General features: G+C 38.8%; 1 protein-coding gene across 2 annotated transcripts; it reads left to right on the top strand.

The window, feature by feature from the left end:
* The first annotated feature begins 28 nt into the window (after nucleotides 1–28).
* On the top strand, nucleotides 29–13353 carry LOC144645128 (trifunctional enzyme subunit beta, mitochondrial-like). Of its 2 annotated transcripts, XM_078504607.1 has the most exons (21): nucleotides 29–135; nucleotides 1837–1887; nucleotides 3433–3498; nucleotides 3677–3755; nucleotides 3839–3883; nucleotides 4189–4220; nucleotides 4330–4397; nucleotides 5772–5859; nucleotides 6052–6173; nucleotides 6697–6762; nucleotides 6890–6945; nucleotides 7489–7525; nucleotides 8046–8093; nucleotides 8902–8941; nucleotides 9454–9578; nucleotides 10126–10205; nucleotides 10714–10761; nucleotides 11442–11529; nucleotides 11621–11695; nucleotides 12136–12300; nucleotides 13079–13353. In XM_078504607.1, the coding sequence occupies exons 1-21, from the start codon at nucleotides 57–59 to the stop codon at nucleotides 13112–13114; spliced, it is 1494 nt and encodes a 497-aa protein (XP_078360733.1). In that variant the 5' UTR covers nucleotides 29–56; the 3' UTR covers nucleotides 13115–13353. The 2 variants fall into 2 exon arrangements, with proteins under 2 accessions (XP_078360733.1, XP_078360734.1); XM_078504608.1 differs by lacking the exon at nucleotides 3433–3498.
* Nucleotides 13354–19118: the final 5765 nt, after the last annotated feature.

Below are 19118 nucleotides of genomic sequence, written 5' to 3'. Positions count from 1 at the left end.
TCGTAAACAATCGAGCATTGAAGGCGTGGTTACATTCACTTCCCTACAGGATCAATATGGCGGCCAGCGTGTACTGTAGTGGAAAAGTTTTAAGAACCTTTGCCAGAAACTGTCAAAGTAAAAACGTCAACACATGTAAGTAACCTTATTTGAATTGACTTCCCATTAAATTATTTCCCGATTTTAACAGTAAGTTTGTCGTAAAACCTAAACAATCATGTACATTTCATTGTACGTGGATCGATCAGATCAAAGTCCAACGTCAAGTAAATAAGTTCACGCGAACTTAAATTGAGCCTACTTTTATTTCTTTTCTTTATTTCTTCTACTAAATCTGTTAATATTATTGATTTGACGATTGTCTGATCGTAATAGCTTATTTTATAAAGTATACTTTATAGCTACAACCCCAGACAATACTGTTGGGAAGGTCACCTAGTTTGCGCTCCCCTACCCCCTCATTCAATGGTGAAGTATACCTAGAGACTTCAATCACAGCATATTGTCTATCATAATGTCAGGGCTCGACAAAACTCCCGTCTGGTCGTCCGAGACAAGTAGGTTTTCCTGCCGGGCAAGCAAAATTTGAGAGTTACTTGCCCCACGGGCAAGCTGGAATTCGAGTTTTTTTCGAGCCCTGAATGTTCAGTAACACTTCACAGGGTCTCAAAGGGGTTTAGGGCTCCAGGGCTCTGGGCTAAAAAATGCTGGGCTCAAGGGCTCCAAGACAAACATTTCAGGGCTCCAGGGCTCCATATCATCTGCATTCGTGCTCCGGGCTCCACTATGGTCTACAATCTTTAGATATAAAAATTATTTTGCAACGCTAAATCAAGTCCTCAAATAAAACGTCCGCAATTCCGACCAGTTTTTTAAACCCAAGAAGACGGTTATCATGTCTCCAACTATTTAAAAGTGGATTGAATATTTAACTTGAATATCACTAACGTCAATAATAACAAAGTTTAACAAAATGCAGTTATAAAACAAGAAAAAATGCAATTTGGGATCGCAAATGATCAAATTTCAAAACGCTGGGCTTTGGGCTCTGCGAAAAATTTCTTTGGGCTCCGTGCTCCACAGCCAAAAAAAGATCAGGGCTCCAGTCAGTAAAATGATCGGGCTCCGGGCTCCAAAGCAGAAATTTCAGGGCTCCGGGGCTCCAGGAACCCCCCTTTGAGACCCTGACTTCAACATTGATATGGGGGAGAGGGGGCCCATACACATTGTGTACGTACCTATAGATTAGATTTATTTAAAAGATGTTGAAATCAAAGCGTTCATTTCTAACCTTCCCAAGGACTTCTGTATTGGGTTGTAGATAACATATGCATGATGGTGCAAAAAAGAAAGAAGTGCATAAATGTAACAATTTCAGTAGCTTACATGTGGAAAAATCCCCATGGCTGAAGATTGCTGTTAGATAAGGAAAGTCCTGCAAACCCCAGTATTCCTTCACATTTAGGTTAGTATTAATGCAGGTGAAGAGGCCATGTAGTATGGATATACTGCTTAGTAAACCATGACTTATTATATGATTATTAGGCTGATAGTTATGATTATTTTATTATTATTATAATTATTACTGCTTATTATTGTATTAATTGCATGCTTGTAACCACGTGACAAAGCGGCCATGTTGGGGGTCATTACATACATAAATTTCCGCAAAATTTACGTGATAAATAAGGTCACCTCCCAGCGGAGGGTAACGCTTTGCTCATTTCCCCCAGATGGCTGCCGTGACGTCAGTTGCAAGCCAGCAACTAGGTTTAAAAATGAATGCTGCAAATCTGCAGGTAATGATATCACTTTGCTACTTTTACTATTATGCAGTGTTCCTGAGATGTGCAAGTACTACACAAAAGCGGAAAACATCCTCAAAGGGTAACCACACTGTCTTGTTTAAATTTGCATGTATAAGTCATAATATGTTATGTTAAATAATGTAAAAAATATTACCTACAAATCTAAGAAATTCTGAAAATTAATGATAGATCACTCAGGTTCAAGAAATCATACCCAGAGATGTAAATTTCATAGCACCAGGGAGGTTTATTACTTACTGGAAAGAGTGGATTACAAATGACCAACTTGGAAATTTAATTATAAAATTTTTTATAAGTTGTGCAACCAGTGATTTGATACAAAGACATGTGATTGAACACTTGAGAGCTTAATTTGCAGAACAAATATTTCGTTAAATAAGGGCAATTCTTTGCAAGCTTAACTAGCATAAGCATTCTGTATAGCTTTAAGTACTTTATGAGGGTCTATTATACTCTGGCAGTCTGGCGGATTAAGCCTACCGTATTTACTCGAATAAGCGCCGCCCCCGAATAACCGCCGCCCTCAAATAAGCGCCGCATTTGGGACAAAAAAGTAAATAAGTGCCGCCCCTGAATAAGTGCCGCAGTCCCAATGCGGCGCTTATTTGAGGGATTTCGTTTAACTAAAAACGGCAGAACAAAGCAACTTTATAACAAGCTTGAACATTTCTTTGCATCAAAAGCGATGTTTTGCAGTTATGACTTATGAGTGATTGTTTTATCGCTCTCCCATTGGTTTTTCTATTCAACACTCTTACAATGTTAAGTAGTTCTGCAAATGTTGTGAAGACCGCAAACTTTGCCAGTACAGCTAACGCCACTTCCGTCTCAGCAAGAGACGAATACTGACAATCAAAAGGCGCTATTTTCAGTTACTGTAAAGAATAAGATTCTTTGTGGCGTCCAAATTTTAAATAAGTGCCGCCCTCCAATAAGCGCCGCACTTGAGGCCCGAAAAATTAAATAAGCGCCGCTGCGCTTATTTGAGTAAATACGGTATTTTGAACATCGGTGTGGGGTCACATTCTTTATTATCTGGTGGTTTACGGTCAAGAAATTTATGGCAGTCTCGGTCTTCAGGAAAAAATAAAGAGCAACTGGCAGTCTAGGAAGAGAAGAACATGGCAGTCTGCGGACTGTAAGACCCCCTATAATAGACCCTCCTTTATATCTAAAAATTTATTGTTATAGTGATTTATGAGATTAAATTAATATCGAACAAGTGCAAGGTATTTACCCATTACTGTATGTTCAGCAGTGGCACAGCCGTAATTTAAAGGTAACAGCAATAAGGCTGTTCTGTTGTCATTAAATTATTGGTTTTCAGTTTAAAAAACAGTTTCCAAGCTAAGTTAATCTGTGTCAACCTGAACATAACACTCTTTTAATCAGATTAAACCATTTAAATTATTCATTGGGATTTCTTTTTAATGAATTCAAATTGTTTTATATCATTGTAAAAGTGTTATCTTCAGGATGAAACAGATTAACATATGTTAAAAACATATTAAACCCGAGAACCAATTTGACCTACCATAGCTCTTCTATAAGCTCTAAATCTCTGTAGATAACTAGTGATAATCGCAATGACATGATCTTGTAGGTACTTCGCTACTCTCATTATGCAGTATTATTCCAAGTTGGTTTTCAATGAATTGCAGTGTAGCTGGTAGGTAGCAACAGAGGCAGTTAAGTTCTTTCTTGAGCATAGTAAAATTTCAAAGAAAGTAGCTGGAAAAACTGCAGATTAGTAAGGGTAGGTACACGTACATAGCACGTTTTGCTAGTCATTGTCAATTTCTGAAAACTCCTGTCCTCTTCTGGTCCCAATTTTTGTGTATTTTTAGGTGCGACTCCCAAACAAACTGGAAGAAACATTGTTTTGGTGGAAGGAGTGCGAACACCTTTCCTTATGGCTGGCACCAGGCAAGTTTAGTGAAACTGTTTGAGATATACCGTAACCCTAAAATATTTAAAAAACTTATAGTGCCTTTACTATTAATTTTCAGTTATGCTGACCTGCTGTCACATGACATTCAAAGGGGAGCACTGGAGTAAGTAATCCACGACACTTAAAAGGTCCATACTGTGTCACATTAATAGCTTATGATTGTTTACAGTTGCATTGCTACTACTGTAGTTTAGTATTGAAGTTGAGAAGGAGGACAGCACAGTACAGTAGTGAGGTAGAAAAAAAAATAATACTGTGACTCATTCAACATACAAAATGTGCACTTGGCCATTGCTGTAAATAGAGAAAGTCTTTGAATTCTCTAAGTAAAACTGTGTAAACTTGTGTACATAAAATGTAACCTGTATCTTTCTTATGCTCTTTTTTCCCCTAAATTTCCATTTTCAGAGGTCTTGTATCAAGAACTGGAATAGATAAAGGTTGGTAACACTCCTCAACAGACTACACTTATTTTGTTTTTAAACATTTTTCTTGCCTTCTCTTAAGGTTATGATTTTTATGTTTTTAAACTGTGACATTGTTTTGCAGATGCAGTGGATCATATTATTATTGGCACAGTGATTCAAGAAGTAAAAACCAGTAATATTGCAAGAGAGGTATAGGACTCTTCTTAAATTGGTTTCTGTTTACAATAATATACTTTGTAGAAGTGTTCAAGATCTGTTTTCTCCATACAATATCAATAGGTTGTCAAAAAGACATGTAAAGAGAATAACAAAAATGATCACAAATCCAGTTGAGAACTACAGTTAAAATTTTTCATTCACAATTAAAAATGAATCAAAATGAGCAGATCTCTTAACCTGAAACAACAGCCACCGGTTTAGAGAATTTCTAAATCTACTACTTTACAGCTACTGTGTGTGCTGGGTTCTTGGACAAGACACTTTACTCTTATAGTGCATTTCTCCATTCAGGTGTATAAATGGGTACTAGCAAATTAATGCTGGGGGTAACCCAGCAATGGACTAGCGTTCCATCTCAGGAGGGGTGGGATACTATGTTAACTGGAATAAGCTTCAGCCTTATTGACCCCTAGGCTTGATTGCGGACTTAAACTATCTACATGTCCTCTACTGTTTATGGTGAAAGAAGTAATAGATCAGGGAAGCCTCGAGCCAAAGTGGCCCATACTTGCCGGAGCTTATCCTGGTTTCGGTAGCATTATTAAGCGGCTAGGAATATTTCTACCTCGCCCCCTCTGAATGGGATGCTAGTCCATACAGGGTACTTCCCAGCATTATGTCGCTAATACCCATTTATATATGTTGTGGTTTAAATTTATCTTTGGTTTAAATTTTTTTAAACCAGTTTGATTTTTATTTTCCATTGTCTCATGTTCATTATCATAATCTGAAACAAAGGGAAATAAAAATCAAACTGGTTTGAAAAATTTAAACCAAAGATAAATTTAAACCACAACATATACCAGGGTAGAGAGAGACACTATGAGAGCGAAGTGTCTTGCCCTAACCATTAGGACACCGCACCTCCCATCAAAGAAGTTCCTATTACTTACAAAGAAGTAATAAGAAGTTTCATATTTGATTACTGCACAGTGGACATGGTAGTCCAGTATCTTGCTTGCCATCTTGCTTACCATCGGCCACACAGCAAAAAAAGTGGGAATGGTGAACCGCAATAAGTAAGATAATAGAGAGATTAAGCATGACGTTATACGGCAAATGGCAAATGCAAGCTTGCCTTTCATTTTGTTACCTTTTTATCGAATTTTAAAATTAATTCCTCAAAAAAGGGAAAAATTCAACATTCACGAAAAATGCAAAACTACTCATTTCCGTTTACGAACGCCAAATGGCAGACGGTAGGAGTTCAATTTTTGCCGTTCACGGGAAAAATAAACGTCATGCTTAATCTCTCGAATTATCATTATTTTTTTTACTTTAGACTAAAAGGATTGCAAACAAACATGAATTCCTAATTGTATGTTGTGGTTCTTTTGTCATTAGGCTGCCCTAGGTGCTGGTTTCTCAGACAAGACTCCATGTCACACGGTCACCATGGCTTGTATCTCATCAAACCAGTCAATTACTTCAGGTAAAATAAAATGTGTGTAATTAAAAAAAATCAAGTAAACCATGGGTTAGAAAAGTCAGGAATTGAGTATTGGCTTTAATTTACATCTCCATTGTATTAAAACCTACTGGTGAGCCATTTCCTTATCCACTTCCAACCTCTTTTACACTGGTATGTATTTTGTATCAAAGAATGTGTTGTTTTCTGTTTCAGCTATTGGTTTGATCGCCAGTGGTCAGTGTGATACGGTGATTGCTGGAGGAGTCGAATTCATGTCAGATGTTCCCATCAGACTTAGCAGACCTCTCAGAAAAACTTTACTTACTTTAAACAAGGTAATGCTTACAAAGTCATACATGTACACTGTAAAGCATGGTCAAACAGTGCAAACATCAGTTCAGTATTAATTTTGTTGAATCAATACATTAGCATGATGAAGGTAAAAAAAAAGGTAAAGTCTGTGTCTGAGCCAAGTGGCCCATACAGCCAGAGCTTATACCGGTTTCCGTAGCATTAAGCAACTGAGAGTATTGCTATTCCCCCCTAGATGGGATGCCAGTCCATCGCAGGGATAACCCTCCAGCAGTAAATTTGCCAGTACCCATTTATACACCTGGGTAGAGAGAGGCACTGTGAGAGTAAAGTGTCTTGCCCAAGAACACAACGTAGCACCCTGGCCAGGACTCGAACCCGGGTCGTTCAACTCGGAGTCGAGCGCGCTAACCATTAGGCCACCGCGCCTCCCAAACATGCTAAAACATGTCATGAAGCTGCTTGAAAAATTGCAATTTGTAACATGACCTTTAAATACTGCTACTTTACATCATTCCTTATCTGGTTGTATTTTTGTCTTTTCAGGCCAAATCTCTTGGTGCCAGACTTGGGCTTCTCTCCAAGATCAGACCAAGTTTTCTTTCTCCTGAGGTGACCTGCCCATTCAAATTTTTACGACTGACTTTCTTAGTTTGCCAGTTATGGCTTGTAAACAGGCTACCAAGCCCGAGACTAGATAATATTGAGCTGATCATTGTTTTGTCATTGTTTTTGTCAGTTGCCAGCTGTTGCCGAGTTTTCTACTGGTGAAACCATGGGACATAGCGGTGACAGGTACAGAGCTTATTATATTTTTATACAATGAACAGTGTATAGGTACTAGTGGCCATAATTTCAGACCATTACTGTAGCAGAGATGAAGTCTCAAGTGTTGCTGTGCACATGTGCATCACTCCCCAAAACTGTGTCTTTGACATGTCATTGGAAAGACATAAAGAGACAAGGTTAGGAGACATCTGCAACGTAACACACTGAATAAACCATAGTGGTCGAAGGTCCTCGCACTACAATAACACACTATAAAGACAGTACTGAGAACTAGTACTTCACCTGTGTTTTGTGACAGATCACTGAAGCCCACACTGTTCCATGGAACAGTGGTACTCTAAGCGTACCATTGTTCCATGGAACAGTGTTAGTTTTTAGTGGTCTATGACAATGTTGAATTGTATTTAAGTGCTTTTATTTTTTATCAGCAAAACTGTGTTAAAAAAATTAATATTGCACATCACTTGATAAAATAGCAACAAATTAATAGTAAAATGTTACTCTATAAAAAGTTTTTTTTTTTTTTAAATGAATACTTTTTTCCTTTAGACTAGCAGCTGCTTTTGGTATCAGTAGACAAGAACAGGTAAATAACGTTCCTTTTTTCCATATCTGTGAAAAATGTTTAATAAAAAGTCTGGCTCATTGATTGCTAGAAAATGATTAAACCAGATCTTTACCAAAGGGCCAAAAACAATTTGGATATTGTCGCAGGTTGAAAGAAGTAGTCTCTCTCTTGAGATGAATTGATGATCTGGAAATCTAGCCACATTCTTGTATGCTGCACTTTATTATTTAACCAAGAACAAATTCCCTGATCATTTATAAAAAGTTTCCAAAAAGTCCAATGCTGTCCACTTCATCGTTCCTCCCTGAGTAGGCAGATAGCCATGGACAGTTGATAAATGAAGTTATTTGTTTATTTTTAATTAAAACAGTGTCCTAATTTTTACAATTGCTTTTTATAATAGTACAGATACTTAAAAATTGTTTCATAGTGAAAGCTACCAAGCCTATATATATTTCTTTTTATTAAGGCAATATTTGAAGTATGTATTATGCCCCAAGGTGGTCTAATATTTTATTTCGGCTTTGTTACTTTTCAGGATGAATATGCCTTAAGATCTCACACTCTGGCACACACAGCAGCAAGTGTAAGGAAATTTATTATTCTTTTAAACCACTGATATTAACCAGTAAATTGTGCTACAGTCTAAGCCTCATGTCATGACCCGCTCTCGGTTGGCTTGTTAGCTCAATTGGTCAGAGCGCTGCACCGGTATCGCAGAGGCCAGGGTTCCAGTCCCGGCAAGCCTGATTTTTTCAGGTTTATTTTTACAACTGCTTAAGTGTTGTATTCATAACTGCCAGGACCTTCCCTCCATATATTCTTCATCTGCAATTCAAATATATGATTTCATATATTCATTATTTCATCTTCATCTTTCCTGCGTTAATTACGAACCAATTTAATGACCAGCTCTCTGTTGGCTTGTTAGCTCAATTGGTTAGAGCGCTGCACCGTTATCGCAGAGGTCAGGATTCCAGTCCCGGCAAGCCTTATTTTTTTAGGTTTATTTTTACAACTGCTTAAGTTGTGTTCATAACTGCAAGGATCTTCTCTGCATTTAGTCTAAGCCTCATTAGACCCGGAATTGGCCAGTTCTCACTCCACCCAGGTTCCAGTTGTTCAAAGGGTGGATAACACTATCCACTGGATAAATCACTATGATTATTGAAGAAGGTTTTACATTTAAGTTATCCACTGGATAGGGATTTATCCGGTGGATAGTGTTATCCACCCTTTGAACAACTGGGTGCAGGCGTGTAAATAAGTATCAACGAATTTAATGCTGGAGGTAACCCTGGGATGCACTAGCATCCCATTGAAGTGCCTCCTAGGCACTCTTTTATGCTGGTAAAAGAATGTAAACACTTTGTTCTTTTTTTTTTTTTTTTCAGGCTGGAAAACTGGAAGATATCGTGCCCTACAAAGTACCTGGTATGTAAATATTCATCCATTTCCTATAATCAGGCCACCGGGGGACCCTGTATATTTTTGGGTGGGGGTGTGCTGCTGGGACTTTAAAACCCGTACCCTATACCAGACCATGTTCAGCTAATTTTGCAACCCTATACTAGATTAGACACCAAAAATCCCTACCCTATGCCAGACATGCATTTCTTTATAAAAAAAACTCAAAAACTCTCTGATTTCTATACCCTATCCCAAACTAAACTACTTTAAAACCATACCCTTCACAGCAGCACATACCTATAGATATAGCTCATATATGGGAGTGACCAACCCCCCACCCCCACCCCCCAGAATCAGGCCTTGCTTTCCAGCCTTGCCCCTTCTCTTTCCCCTTGTTTCCTTTTTCCCTCATTTTTATTTGAGAGAAAACACTAACTATGGCTATACTGTATTTCTGAATTACATGAAAAACTTGAAATTTCTCTCCAACAATCAGAGAAAGGGGTATATTTTATATGTTACTGTTTTTGTTTTAGGCCGTACAGAAACTGTGTCAGCTGACAACGGAATTCGCGTCTCCACTCTTGAGCAGATGGCTAAGTTAAAGCCAGCATTTATCAGACCACACGGAACTGTTACTGCCGCCAATGCTTCCTTCTTGGTAAGTCCTGTTGTCTTGTTAGGTTTTTCTTCAAAGTGGGCAGAAAATGTATTTGTTCAAATCGCTTTTTGGAGAAACTTGGAAAGTTGAAATTCTGCTTCACGCAACACTTCCTCCAGCTTGCGTGACAACCAAAGAAAATGGCTTTGTAGCAGTTATTTGAATTGACACGTAGTTCCCCACCCCTTTGCCCGCTAAATGGAGGAGAAGGAATGTGTTTTAACCCAAATAACAGAAATCTATGGAAACTACTCGCTATGAAAATTACTTCTATGGATCTAAATGACAGAACCATAGCTTCATTGCAACCAAATATGTCCCCTTGGCATTATAATTTAAAGAAACAAGCAAACCAGATTAACTATGGAAACTGTTCTGCCAGGCCATATTTCAAACACCCATATCGCAATCTGTTTCAATCTTCGTCGTTTGAAATGTTCCTTCACTGTTTTGAGCAGTTATTTTTTGGCGACCATTTCCCATACCTAAATTTGGCTAAAATCCGTAACACGGTTCCTTTAAGCTCTGACTATTTTTTTGTTTGTAGACGGATGGAGCCTCGGCTTGTTTGATTATGAGTGAAGAAAAAGCTTTGGCCATGGGGTTCAAGCCTAAGGCATATCTGAGGTAAAGGTGGTGTTGGTGTTGCCATGTTGTATTGTTCTAAACACGTTCTATACATTGTATTAGTGGAGTTTTTAAAGTTATATTTTACTGTTAAACTCATCACCAATAGATAAGTGTGTGGATGTGGCCTAAGTCTATGTGGGAGCCGCCAGCAAGCGTGAATGGTAACCATGACAACCCTGTGAGCGCAACCACCAGGCACCGTCACACTGAGAGAAAAAAAAACTCAGTGGAAGGCATGACTATATACTTATCGATGCTTACCTATAGAGAAGGGAGGGTGGGAGTGAAAAGGCAATTGGCAGTGCTTGCTCAAGAGGCAATGCGAGTAAAATGACTTGACCCCCACAGGAGAGCTGTAAATTAACTGAAGCCCCTGAGACCACCCCAAGTTCGGGAGAGCAACCACTGGCCAGCAAATATTATCTCAAGTTTAAGCTTGCCTAAATTTTAGTTAGCCTTATTTAACTCTGATATTAATTTTCTATTCTTTCTATACTACTTGCAGGGACTTTGTATATGTTTCACAGGATCCCAAAGACCAGCTTCTACTGGGGTATTTCTTAGTTACTCTACTTCAACAATATTCCTCTGTAATTAGTATAACTTTGATAAAACCTCCAGATAAACTAGAAAAATGCCAATGAGGTAAAGAATTAAATATACAATATGAAGAGTTGGAAGATTAGACGGACTGGGAACGATGATCACATGCAACATCCGTGAATTAACTTGCTTTTAAACGGGCAGTATCACGAGAGATCTCCTAAGTTTTTGTGTAAACTATGATAGAATTATGAGGATGCACTCAGTCAGAGGTCAACAACATAACCTTTGAACTTAATTCTCCAAGGTGTGAATAAACGTAATCAGTGGTTTTCTTCCAAGTAACACTGTCAAACTTGAAAACGTTGGCCCGATGTTTTCAAGTTTAAGGCCACTACTGTCCTATCCGTCTGTAGCCAAACCACCTTTTACAGTTTTCATGACTAGCACAGTACGTTTTTGCAAGGCCAGGCCACTATTAGTGGATTTCCAATAAAAAAAACATCACCTTCATTGTATTTTCAAGTAGCACTAAATCATGATGGCACTGTCCCTTTTAGTTTAGGTTTTTTATTTCATCACCCAAAACGAAGAAAAAAGGATCAAGAAACAAGCAGAATAGGAGATGGGAAGAGCCCTCAAGAGAAACCATAAGGCTTTGAGTTTCATCAGTTTTGTTATGTTTTGCAGACCAGCCTATGCCACACCCAAAGTTCTGGAAAAGTCTGGACTTAAGATGGAGGACATTGATGCTTTTGAATACCACGAAGCATTTGCTGTGAGTTTTCTTTAAATCCCATTTAAAAAATGCTTTATTTCTTGGAATTCTTTCTATTGACACTTTGGGTTCTATTTTTGTTGTCCAAAAGGGTCAAATTTTGGCCAACCTAAAAGCCTTGGACTCTGACTGGTTTGCACAAAACTACATGGGAAGAACTTCAAAGGTGAGAAACCCACAAATTGTTTTGTTCAGCAATTAAATGCAAAAATTGATTTTATGGAAATACTCATAGATTTTTAAGGCGATTTCGAGAAGCTTGTCAAAATACCTTAATGATGGAAGGTCGAACAATAACGAGTTCTTGCAAATGACAGGGAACCCATTAGTGAGTGAAGATAACCAACGGTAGAGAGAATGGAAATCCAATTAGAAATGGCCCTTGTCAGAAAGCACTCTGAAAGTTGTCACGTGATTCCGGCTCCATTAGATTACGTCATGCGTTGCTTAGCAACTCCTCTATAGAAAATCCCGGGCTCAGTCAAACATGTCCCTGATGAGCATAACATCTTTATTCTGTCACTACCGAGCTAAAAATTTACCATCTTTCTTTATTTATCACAATATCTCCAACTATATCTGGTCTGTTTCCAACTTACTTTACAGGTCGGCGTGCCACCTATGGACAAATTAAACACGTGGGGTGGCTCGCTGTCTATTGGTCATCCATTTGGCGCCACTGGTGTTCGACTTGTCACCACAGCTGCTAACCGACTTCAAAAGGAGGGCGGCAAATACGGGCTGGTCGCTGCTTGTGCTGCTGGGGGTCTGGTAAGTAGACTTGAAACAAGAAAAGGGCCTTGGGAATGAGATTGGCGCTGGCGAAAAGTATCGAGGGCTCTGGGACGGGAATGAGGTTGAACCTTCAGCGCTTTCCGTTTGAACCGAGAAACCAGTTGTTCCAGTTAAAAATCAAATGGAACGGTCCTTCCCACTGGAAAATGTTCGGAAAAATGGACTACCTTCAGAGTTATTCTTCTTTTCTCGTTTTCACCGAATGGTCGGAATATCACTGTACCAATTTGCTTTTTGCACCATTACTTTGCTCCTTGATGAAATACGCGGCTGTCCCGGTGGGAAATGAAGTAGAAAGGTCCTTTCCGTCCCATATATTATTGGTTTTTGTTGAAAAATTGTACTGTTTCACTTGCCGGTAAATTCTCTTAGTTTTTCTTCACAAATGGAAAGCGCTCCTTGTCCGCGTTCACTATGTCTCTGGAAGTCATGTTTTTATTTTTCATTGATACGAGGCTTTTATTGAGGATGTTATATTTGGCGAGGGCTCTGAAAAACGAAGCTGTCGTTTCGAGCACAAACCTCGTTTTGTCAGATCTGTTGTGTCCAGAAGACATACCACTACTCTGTAGAGGCATTTTTAAAGGTTCTTTCAGAGCACCACCTGACTTCTACTCGCACCCTCATCGCCAAGCACACAGGAACATTGTCTTGATGTGCCGCCAAATTCTCTCAACCCACATTAAAACAAGTGTATAACACTTAATAATGAGAATTGAAATATCAAGAGTTTGACAGTTTTGCTTTCTTCCAGGGTCACGGCATGATTGTGGAACGATATCCATCTTGAAGTGAAGTTTTCTAAGAAGACACAATGTTCCTGTTGGGCTGATACTCTCTGTCAGTCACTTACAAATCCCAAGTAAAAGCTCGTTTATACTGCACGGCACATAATCCTTTAAGGATATTTCTGCAGTGCGTGAGGCAATAAGAGCTGATAAAGTATTTGTGGTACTTGTCTCGTTTAAATCGTGTTATTGGTTCATTTTGTACTGAAAACCAACTAATAAAGCCGGTTTAGTAAATGGACTTTGGCTGTTATTGTTTTTTGAGTGATTTTCACTACTTCTAACGGTTTCCCTACCATCTGACAGTCGGGGGAATGAGTGCCAGTCTTGGCGTTTTGGCGCATCTTCGTTGAAGCATTCGAGGCATATCCGGATTATTTCATCCAATCATAAACTAGCGCGAGCGCTCACGAGTACTCCGAAAGCAAGTTGCTTAGTAACTACTGGGGCGAAAACGGCGAGCTCAAAACCCTCGAAGAGAAGTGATGTCGCCATCAACTGGAACCTGTTCCCTCGCCTGAAGACTCTTTACAGCCCTCTATTTTCTCGTATTTTCATCGATCGTTGAACGCTGGGGTGGGGACGGGTAGCGAGTAAAATAGACTCACACCCGCTCGCTGTTACTCTCGCGTTCTTTTGCGTTAAAAAATTTCGAGTAATTCGGTCAAGATGTTCCGGTCGTTCTGGAATTGTCCAAAAAATAGCTCGGTGACAAAAGGTATACCGCAGTTTACTAGCGTATAAGAGAATGTTTTGTGTGAAATCGCGTGCACCGGAATGAGAATTTTTGATATTTTCCCGCATTTCCTTTTCTGCTTGGAGAATAAGTTATTCTAGCGTTTCGCGGTGTTTACTAACATAATAAACAGTAAACATTTGGAACAGGACAAATGTGAAAAAAACGCCAGAATTACATGATTTTCCCTTCTGTCTATCTTTCAATGACAAAAACTCGTTTAAGATATAGCTCTTTTCCTAAAATAAAATATTTGGTATTGAATTCATAATCAATTCATTCAGCATGTCTTTGTATTCTTTTATTTTCGCGTGGATTTTATTTTCGCTATTTTCATGGATCGTTTAGATTTAAGTTTACGAATTTTAAACCCGCCAAAATTGACCATCGAAAGTGAAGGTAATTTCGTACTACTCACTTTTCGCTATAACACAAATTAAGAATGGTGATATTAGTAATAGCAGGCAATTTTATTTTTATTTTCTGCACAGGAAGCTTTAAACCATTTCTCAGTTTATTTCATGGCGACTCATCGTATATCGCGAAAATTGGCTATGGAAAAAATACGCTCGACAATTTTGCACGAGTTTTCGCTTTAAGGGAACTATAAAATGAACAGTTAATATTTAATAAAGATGGTAAATTATAAGCTCGATGAGAATTAATGAAGATGAAATGTTCAACAATGACACGAGCATGGGACAAATAAAAGTCCCCGACGGAAATCGAGCCCATGGCCTCCCAGATACCGGTTGGGCGCTCTAACCAAGTGAGCTACGAGAGACTCGTGGTGATCCTAGCAGTATGCAGGATGCGTGTCACATATCAACCTAGTAAATGGCCCAGCTCACCACGAGTCTCTCGTAGCTCAGTTGGTTAGAGCACCCAACCGGTATCTGGGAGGCCATGGGCTCGATTCCCGTCGGGGACTCAGACTCACTCTTTTCTTTGTCCCATGCTCGTGTTATTGATGAACAATTCATCTTCATTATAAAATGAACACTTGGCTAGTTTTTCACCCGGATTCTCTCTCCGATTTTTCTTGAGGAGAGCGGGCGGCGATACACAGGCCAAATCCCGCGACAATCTATGTCACTCTCTATACTAATCAACATTGGTATTTCTATCTTGTAATTCCTTACAACTGAGTTAATAAGAGTCATTTGACAATCTGTTTTCTCGTCCTAAAATACGTTGATTATAGATAGGGTCATTCATTTTCCTACGAATTTGAAACATGAAAAATTACAGTTTCTACTTCAATTTTAGTTATATTTTTGCAAACAAGTATTAAATAGAGTATTAAATTATCTGCCCCTAAAATGTGATTTTAACTTTCATTTTTTTGGTCTTTATCCAAAATGAAACTGATTATGTGGTGTTTCGGTTGCAATCTACTCGGCGTTCCTGTAGTCTTGTTGCTTAGGGTCATTGTTTCATGATATTAATCTATAAAAAAAAAGCTAATTAACAAATCGACCACATTTTTTCATGGTCTTCACTCTTATAGACCATAGAAATGACGTCAGAAAATGTTCAAAACTCAAGTGGAACCACAAGCCGTTCGGCGAGTGGTTTCACTGCAAAGTTTTGACCATTTTATGGCGTCATTTCTATGGTCTATAAGAGGGTAGACCATGGAAAAATGTGGTCGATTTGTTTTATATCATAACAAACTCGAACAAGTATTTATCAAAAGCGATGCCTCACCGTGAAAACCTTTGCCGGGGGGACGTAAAGATTCCCGACAAGTAAAAATGACAATGATACAAAAGAAGATGAACAAGAATTGAAAGAATAACAATTTTAATAACCTTTTATTCTCTCGCTGCGTGTGTTGCCTAGCGCTAGAAGCGAGCAAGATGATTTCTCTTTCTGAAGATCTTGTTAGGGACCGATCATAAATTAGAGGCGCGGAGGGCTAGTGCATTTTTATTTTGGCCTACCAGTTTTGGGGAGACCCTCCCCATTCCATGTGCAAAAAAAAAAAAACTGTTGGCCCTCCAAAATAGTTTGCAGAATTTATCATGACACTCCCCCCCCCCCCCCCCCCCAGTAACTAGTTTACATCACTTCACGAAACCAGTTATTATTCGTTAAAAAGATATATTTACATTCTATTTTGACAATTTACAGTTTGCTTAGGTCAGGAGAAAATCTAGACATAGGACCAAGAAGTGTTATTAAAAACCCATGTTAATATTCTACAGTCATCAAATAAGGACTGTGTTCTATATTATATTTACGGAAGAATGACTGTGACTTCAAAAGAATTCTAGATTGATTCCTTGGCCCCAGCAACTTTGCATAAAAAAATGGCCCCTTCTTAATGACATGCACCAAATGGTTTGACCCTCTCTTTTGTGCTTGCATGAAAAACAGTGGCCATCCCCATGTTTGCACCACCCCCCCCCCCCCCTCTAGTTTATGACCGGTCCCTTAGCGCTCGTTCACTGAACGTCGACAGTTCGCTGAGTCCGCTGAGTTCTTCTCAGTTAGACAAAAAATTCAAAAACCTGGTAAATTTTCTGTCGACAGATCACCTGAGTAGAAGTCCAATCCTGAATTCCGAAAACAAATGCGTACTTGATTCAAACAAACTAAAATTCGCTTTCATTCATGGAAACCAAACTTACACATTTCTAGTCCGCGCGTGTGCGTGGCGTGATCTGACGTCACTTTTATGGTCTACACTCTCATCGATTTATATAACTTTGCACCAATCAGCGCGCGAGTATTCTTTCGGTTGTGGTATAAAACGGGTTATTGCGAGTAATTTCGTGGCAGTGAGAATCTTTGAAAATCTTCTAAAACTCTCCTTACTAAGAACAGGATCAAAACGGGGTTTGATTGATAGATGAAAATTGATCAAAATTTTAACTGTCAGCTAAGAAATGCCGCGTTCTTAACCTGATGGCTGAGATCTCAGATTTACAAAATTTACTGATACCTCAGAAATGGGTTGAAAATTTAAATAATAACTGAAAAATCGTCGAAAAATTAATTAAAAACTGCGATTCCAGTCCCCCTTTCAAGACACTCTAAGAATACTCTAGCGATATTTGTGGTACTTCTCTCTTTTGCATTTTTAAGAAAACTGTCATCTGCTTGAAATTCTTACATGTTAGTTCGACGCCGCGGTTGCCAAAAATAATATGAAAGTGTCCTGCGCAGCGTTTAATAATTTAAATGAACACATTGGATTCTGTAATGTTCAACGCTGGAAAGTTCGATGTAAAAACTAAACGTTTCGGCAGTGCTGCCTTCATCAGTAGTAAAAAGTGAAAAAAAAAATTCACTTTCTACTTCTCGAGACAAATGTTACAAATTTCGCTTTTACCATTAATATTCCCGCTTATTTTCTCCTTCAGAGAGACGGCGCCTACACGGCAAGAACAAAATATGTTTACATACCCGGTACTGACTAATCCGGCTGAAGCATTAAAAGCCGGAGGGAAAATTACGTTTGACCATCTTTGACACAATTATTTCAAACTACAGTAGAACCCCGATAACTCGAACTCTGAAAGGAAACGAAAAATAGTTCGAGTTAGCGGGGTTTCGAGTTATTGGGGTCGAGTTAACAATTGATAGTTTATCGATTTTTCAGCACATCAATACACAGTACAGTGCAAATTAAACTTATCTCGTCAGAAACTCTCACACGATCATACATTATATGATAACAGTGGAAAATGACTGTCAGATACGTGATTAGCCTGCGAACAGGCTCCCGAGCGAGCGGCGAACGCGAGCCCCCTCAGGCGCCGCTCTCCCGCTCGCTTCGCTCGCGAAACACCACTCGGGAGCCTGTTCGCAGGCTAATACGTGATTTATTTCTAATTAAAATCAATTGCTGTAGTATTCGTTTTGGTGTTTAAATCCGATTACACGACAAGAAAAGTTATAAGATATCAATGGGCATACGTGGCGAGCTTCAAGAACCATAATTCGAGTTATCGGGGTAAATTTGACCCAAATTTTGTTCAAGGGAAACGAAATTTAGTTCGAGTTAGCGGGGTTTTCGAGTTATTCGAGTTCGAGTTAACCGAGTAAAAATGACTGAAAAGTGGGTTCAAATCCAAGGGAAATGGAAGTTTGTTCTAGTTAGCGGGGTTGTACGAGTTATCCGAGTTCGAGTAACCGGGGTTTTACTGTATGATGCAGGTTAAAAAAGGGATTATTTAAATTTCAGTGTTTTTGGAAAATGAAAAATCTGAAATGAAATCAGCTAGACAATTTCATTTTCTAACTTCCCAGAGGAAACGTCTGACTTAACGTTTTACGGATATCCGGTTAAAAAAGGGACTCAAAATTTCAGTTTTTCTAAAAAAAAATGAAAAATCTGAAATTAAATCTAGCTGAAAATTTTCATTTTCTAACTTCCCAGAGGAATGTCTGACTTAACGTTTTACGGATATCCGGTTGTTTTACTTTCCAAAGCTAACTGTATAAAATAAACTTGACAGTAAAGCTCACTCTGCCGACAGTCGACTGTATAAAGTAAACTTGACAGTAAAGTTCACTCTATATACAAGCCGAGGAACACATGTTCATGCGGTCTTTATCAGTCATTTATTTCAACTGACGTTGGCGTGGTGAGTGAAACTTTCCTTGTATTGTATGCTTTTTATAGGGGGGAGGGGGGGGGGGGGAGACATTTAGTTCGAGTTAGCGGGGTTTTCGAGTTATCCGAGTTCGAGTTAACCGAGTAAAAATGACTGAAAAGTGGGTTCAAATCCAAGGGAAATGGAAGTTTGTTCTAGTTAGCGGGGTTGTACGAGTTATCCGAGTTCGAGTAACCGGGTTTCTACTGTATGATGCAGGTTAAAAAAGGGATTATTAAAATTTCAGTGTTTTTGGAAAATGAAAAATCTGGAATGAAATCAGCTAGCCAATTTCATTTTCTAACTTCCCAGAGGAAACGTCTGACTTAACGTTTTACGGATATCCGGTTAAAAAAGGGACTCAAAATTTCAGTTTTTCTAAAAAAAACATAGGCACGCTAAGCGTGCAGAAGTTATTTTTTCAATTTATGGGGTGGCTTGGGGTGAAACTGGGTGATTGTCCTGTTGGGATGGTTTATGCCATGGGTTGAGCTATTTGTGTATGGCGGCCCACGAAGTCACTTTTTGCACAAAATTTGCTTGCAAACAAAATAACTTTTACGTGCATTTTGATACATCAGAACTGTTTTATTCAATATGTAAATTTTCATCATTTAATTGAAAAACAAAAACTAATTCAATTATCAAAATGTCACAAAATGG

This window comes from Oculina patagonica, chromosome 3, assembly GCF_052425735.1.
Source record: "Oculina patagonica isolate OP01 chromosome 3, crgOcupat, whole genome shotgun sequence".
Classification (NCBI taxonomy): domain Eukaryota; kingdom Metazoa; phylum Cnidaria; class Anthozoa; order Scleractinia; family Oculinidae; genus Oculina; species Oculina patagonica.
Note: the sequence above shows the minus strand (reverse complement) of the source record. Positions and strands in the feature narration are given on the sequence as shown.